At 35.4% G+C, this 6,000-nt stretch overlaps 1 protein-coding gene across 2 annotated transcripts; it reads left to right on the forward strand.

Annotated features, from left to right (window-relative positions):
* Positions 1-3,000: 3,000 nt before the first annotated feature.
* On the forward strand, positions 3,001-5,710 carry ccdc167 (coiled-coil domain containing 167). 2 transcript variants are annotated; one of them, XM_028041286.1, is made up of 4 exons: positions 3,001-3,156; positions 3,345-3,439; positions 4,561-4,613; positions 5,081-5,710. In XM_028041286.1, the coding sequence occupies exons 1-4, from the start codon at positions 3,124-3,126 to the stop codon at positions 5,197-5,199; spliced, it is 300 nt and encodes a 99-aa protein (XP_027897087.1). In that variant the 5' UTR covers positions 3,001-3,123; the 3' UTR covers positions 5,200-5,710. The 2 variants fall into 2 exon arrangements, with proteins under 2 accessions (XP_027897087.1, XP_027897086.1); XM_028041285.1 differs by having other exon boundaries at positions 3,016-3,174.
* Positions 5,711-6,000: the final 290 nt, after the last annotated feature.

Raw genomic sequence — 6,000 nt, forward strand, 5'->3', positions numbered from 1 at the left:
TCTAAAGGAATGCAAGTTTACTCTGCAGTTTAAGTTTTAAAATAGTTTGTGAGTTTCTAACCCGCATGTGGAAAGACTATAAACCTTCTGGAAAACCATCACAATCTGGACGAATGAGGATCCCCACAGACATGCTGACAAATTTTGTCCTCATCCAGTCTTGAATGCCACCATTCTAAACTTCAAAAGCATTTCTCTGACTCTACACATGGGTAAATTTTGGGTTTGTAGCTATTACTGTATTTGTTGCCAACTTTGACTGAATTGCACATTACTCCCATCTTTCCCACTCTTATGAATGCTGAAGAGAAATGTTCCTAAATATCCATTTATATCCCAGAAGATGGCAAATTATGAATACTGTAGATTATCAAAGAGAAGTTCGGTGAAGGCACATCTTGGTCTCCAGTAATAACACATGTTGTAAGAAATCGTCTGTCTCTTTGGTTCGCCAAAGTTAAAGACACCAGTGTTAACATAAAAAAAAGTTGCTGCTCTTTGTGCTGTCACGCTCATGCATTATCTTGTGATTCTCATTGTGTTCATCTTTTCACATCTACTTTAGGTGTTTCTCTCCCCTTATCAAAATGCTTCCAGTGTTTTCAGCGATCCTGTGACTTCTGCTATTATCATTTTTGTCTTTTCCCAGCGTCCTGTTTAGAAATCATTCATTCAACATTTTAACACTCATCACAGCGTGGCATATCACATCTGCACTTGTCAGCTTCAGAACCGCGTACATAAAAAAAAAAATATCCATTGTGAGGAGATCTCACTGCGGTTTGTTGAACGCTGACATGGTGCCAATTTAAAAAAAGTGAGATTATGTGTGTCTAAAGACAAGTGATGAGAAATATCAGATTGCCACATGCAGTTTAGTATTCTACTCATGATACAATGAATAATATTTTCTAAAATTAGCAGACTTGAAACTGACAAATCAAATTATCGCTGGTTAACTTTAGCATTCTCTGTTACTGGAGGGTGATCACAAACACCTGGGAAAGTTGTCTCTAGGGTTCTGGAAATAGCTGTGCATTCCAGCTGTTGCACCATAAAGGCAGGAGTCTAGCTTTAGTCAGGGCCTTGGAAAAGTGAAGTAAATCTTTCCTCTATTAGATTTGCTGAGGGAGTCATCAGAGTTTTATTGTCCATCAGCTTGTCTTCAGTGTTGAGTCTGGTGTGTCTAATTTTCCTCCAGATATTACCACATAGATTCCTTATGAGATTTAGATCAGAGGAGTTTGCAGGCCAATCAAGCATAGCAATTTTCATTAAAGTGTGTATAAATATTTTTGGAAGTGTGGGAAGGTGCTAAAATTCCAGCTGGAAAATTAAATCAATATATACTTAATGCTAGTCAGCAGAGGGAAGCATGAAATCTTTTAAAAGTTTCTGGTAAAAGTCTTGATTGGATGTAACCAGCAGATCACCCGACTCATCAAATCCTTCCTAAAAACTTCACATGGTCCCAAGAAGCATCAGTCATCAAATTAAAAGAAACACATGCTTGAAATATATCACTCTGACTGTTATGAATCCATATAGTTATCCCTTTTTTTGGAATTGCTACTGAAATAAGTAAGCTTTGGTTGAGAAACCCCTTTAAATATATTCCCTCTGGCCTGAGAGCATCTCAAGATCACCCAAGAGGAGATGGAGAGTATTACCTGATAGAGCGACCTTTGGGTTTCCTTTTTGAACTTGATATCACATTAAGTAAGTAAGTGGATTTAAGGATCTAAAATAAAAAATGTTGTTTGTTAAGGTGACTTAATATAAAGGTAAATAAAGAAGAAATCAAAAACTATCACCCAATATTTCTTAAGTTTCTTTTCTGTACATTTCTCAGAGTTTCATCACATAAGAAGCAGTTTTAAATTTTAAAAACAATCTGATCACTCATTAGCGTTGCATTACTTGTTTTAGGTTGCTGGATTGTATGTGACAATTTAATTTCTATTGAATGTTTTTTTGCAAACCGCTTAATCGAATTTATCCTGAGTGGATAACATGCAAACTATCTTCAGAGGTAATTCCTCCTCTAGCACATCATTTAACTTTGTGAGCAATAGTTCTCCGTTGGGGTCTCTCCTTCTGGACCTGGTGGGCTCTGGTGCTTTTGTCACCAGAGCCCACACACAGCATCACCAGCAGTATGGCATCGCCTCCTGGTGGACAGCATGGGGAATTCAGTTTTAAAATTATATTTTTTTATTGGTAAACTGTATGTTCACTTTATTTGTTTTTCTATTTTTGAGTGCGGATTAATATTTTTCAGGTTTCTGCAAATTTTTACTACTGGAACTAATATGCCACTATAATCAAAGAATAACTAAATAAAACTTTTAAACTAAGTAAATAGAAAATCCTATAAAGATAATTATAGGCATCTTCCTAAAGATGCTTTTTTAATATAATTGTTAAAGAACATAATGAAAATAAAAATCTGTGCTATAGACACACATCGCAACAGCTGGAATGTCAAGAGACGTGGATACCTTTGTAAAACATGGAAATAGTTTAGGAGTTATTTTATTCTTATTAAGGTGATCTTACCTCAGCAAGCCTTAAATTACAAACAACTTTCTCCGTCTCTATTTCAAGTATTTCCACATCACATGTTATATCAAAAATATCTGAGGAGATAACTAATCAAGGATAAATAAGTGTTTATATTCTGCTTTCCAACATCATCATTAAGTACTTGCCCTCAGGTTGTGTTCCAATAGGTTTGCTGTACTTGATGTGCAACTATTGGCTCCCTGCTCATGAAAGGCGACATTTTTCTGATCAAATGAAACAATAAAAACGCAGAGCTGATGCTAAGCTGGCCTCTTTCCACTTCTGTCGCTAACGTATCCTCTCAACTATAATATGACAACATTTGTGATGTAAAAATAATTAGGTTGCCACCGTATAATTGACATTGATCTTTCTTTAAAAAATGAAAAAAAAAGATCAGGTGGTGGTTCTGTAGTAATGAGAGTTTTTACCAAGTGAGGGCAGCAGAGCTTTTTGTCACAGCGGGAAGGTAAACATTACGAAGAAGAAAAACACTTCCGTACAGTCAGATCTGTGTCCAGCTACTTGCACATTGCCTTCTGTCGCTTTAGTCACAGAATGGCTAAAATGAAAGACAAGAAACGAGAGAATGTAAGCATCGCTTCCGAGGTAAAACTTTCCAAGCTTTGTTTTCGGTACTTATGCGTCAGTCGCTGTTGTTTTTTTTATGCCAAACGTGTGTTTATCATTCATTCACTGTTCTGCTTGTTCTCTTTCTAATTTCGTTAAGTTATGTTCAGTGCACAGTGACCTCGTTTAATGTCTCTATATGTGTAAAGATTGACCGTCTGGAGGAAAGACGGGAGCGTTGCCAGGACAACCTGGAGAGGGCGGAGTTTAAAAGCAGGAAGGCGAGGCTGTCCGAGCAGGACAGGTGAGGGTGGAGAAGGTGGAGGTATCAGCTCTAAATACGCTGAAAAATGCAGTGAGACATTCATAAATCAATCAATCTGTCTGTCTGAATTAATATGCAAAAATGTTTTTTGTCTGTCTTTCCATGATGGATATATGACATGGAATTTTTTCTTTTCCTTTTTTTTTTTTTTTTTTGCTGCGTATGCAAAGTGATGTTGTGGAAAAATAACACTACAGTCAAACAGAATATATTAAACACTACAACTGCAGTGTACCATTCATACACAAGGCTCTCTGAGGAGATTTTCATAGAAAAAACAGATAGAAAATAAGAAAGCATAAGCATAAAAGTATCAGCTTGCATTCAATTCAATTAAAAAATACTTTATTTATCCCAAATGGAAATTAAATATATCATTCAAGTATTATCAAAAGGTCATTGGATAGTGATGCTGTGGGCAGGAAGGATGTCCGTCTTTTTGGTCTGTTCTATGAAGCTTTCTTTTCAATTCCTCTAGGACTTGGGGTCAAGGTTCAGATATTGTTTGAGCTTTTGAGACGTTAATCACGGTTATGCATTCTAACTGTCTAGAAGTAAGAGCAAAAATCCTTCTAGTTGCAGAGCATTTAGAACCAGAGGCAATAACTGTCCAAAATTCAATGCCTCAGCCAAAAAATTTACAAACTAAACTCTCAAAAAAATAGCAACTCAGAACTAACTTATGTAAACACATATCAAACTGTCCAGACCATGTATCTCTTCAACTCCGTTTCATCATTACGCACAACTTGATGTTTGTCAGTCACATAAAATCCTGATAAGAAATATGAATGTTTGTGAGTGTAATGTGAGTGTAATTACAAAACCGTGTTTATTTGTATAGCACATTTCAGTAACAAGGCAACTCAAAGTGCTTTACGTCATTAAAAACACAAAAATCATAGAACACATACTGTAGTCAATAATTGAAACATTACATTTTGCCTTAAGAGATATGAATATGTTTACAGGACACTCTCTGTCTTTGGGAATGTACGTTTGTGTATTATTTATTTTTTTATTTGGTTGTTTATTTTGTTGTATTAGTATTGTATTAGCAATTGATGCATATCATTTCCCCATTCCACTTTTTTCCACAGACAAGAACTGGAAAACGAAATGGCAATAATAAATGAGAGGGTGCAAAAGCTAGGTGAGCTGATACATCTAAAATAATTGTTCCTGGTGATACACTCCACTTGATTGCTGAACTACGTTAATGTATGATTTGGATATTTGATCATTGTTAACAAGTGAAGCTGAGAGACTCCCCGACTATAGCTTTTCAAGATTCTAGATTCATTTCTCACATTCCTTACATTAGAGCCAGCGTCTCTTGTATTCTTGCAGCAGTGCTCACCCATAGCTAGCAACATTTTAATTAACACTTAAATGTTGAGTTATGGGTCACGTTTACTAACAGAATGGCAAATTAAGAAAATAATATGCTAATAGCTAATTTGGCTGAAAGCCTCACAGGATTATTTTTTTAATTTTTATAGTTAGTTTTTACTGTGTTCTGTGCAACAACAAAACAATAACACTAATCAGTCACAGTTACATTAGAGCCTGCTAGTTGCCAAACATTACATGTTAATTGGTTAATTTTTTTTCCCTTAGATAAAGAGCTTGCGATGTTGAGAGGAGAGAACCGAAGGAACATGGTGCTGTCAGTGGCCCTGCTTACGATCAGTGCTCTCTTCTACTACGTCTTTTTCTACAATGAGGATGAGACATGATGCCACAGAGAACCTCAGAGGAAGCTGCTGCTCTTAACAAGTTCAGATAAGCCTTGTAACAGGATGATTATCTGAGCACTTACCAAATAAACAAAAAACCTAAGGACTGAAACGTTTTTTTTTTTTTTTAATGAGCCGAAGATTTGATTGAAATGCCTCAGTTCTGCCTCCAGGTGGCGTCATTGTCATGTAAAGTTTCTCAAATGGTGCCCTAAAGTTGCCAAAATTTACTGAACTTTCTTAATTCTAGATTCTGTACGATTTTTGAATCCTGTGGACCAACAGTGATAATAAAGCTTGTTGGGTAGATTTGCCTGTGAAATGAATGAACATATTCTTTAGCTTGCTTGTTGTTGTATTTGTTTAGAAAACCCTTACTACACATAGGCAGCCTAATTAGCACACTGAATGTAAAGTTTGCCTTATCTAAGCCAGTTATTAATTACAGTGTATGCATGATTGCCTTTCATGCCTGTGTGTAAAAAAATATTAAAAATACACCTATCAGTTACCTAGCGCTTGACTTTTTATTGCTTCCTGTATGCATTTAATAAAAAATGACTAAGAACTGACATACAAAAACATTTTATGTTTACTTTAAATATACAATAATGGATTTGATTTAATTCATTTTTGTAAATAAATTCATATTTATCCAGTTTTGGAAGTCAGTTGTCATTTTTCGCATGACATCCTGTGTACTACTTTCTGATCAAGTTGTTTCAGTAATAACATATTTATAGAGGCTTAAAACCTTTTACAATAGCATGTTTATTAAGAAATTAATATATTGATGTCTAA

Source organism: Xiphophorus couchianus, chromosome 15 (genome assembly GCF_001444195.1).
Source record: "Xiphophorus couchianus chromosome 15, X_couchianus-1.0, whole genome shotgun sequence".
In the NCBI taxonomy this organism is placed as follows: Eukaryota; Metazoa; Chordata; class Actinopteri; order Cyprinodontiformes; family Poeciliidae; genus Xiphophorus; species Xiphophorus couchianus.

Bases quoted from the DNA above. Each gene is read 5' to 3' on its own strand.
- ccdc167 (XM_028041285.1), top strand. From the start codon at position 3,124: ATGGCTAAAATGAAAGACAAGAAACGAGAGAATGTAAGCATCGCTTCC. The intron at 3,175-3,344 runs GTAAAACTTTCC...ATATGTGTAAAG, and splicing joins ATGTAAGCATCGCTTCCGAG to ATTGACCGTCTGGAGGAAAG. The intron at 4,614-5,080 runs GTGAGCTGATAC...TTTTTCCCTTAG, and splicing joins TGAGAGGGTGCAAAAGCTAG to ATAAAGAGCTTGCGATGTTG.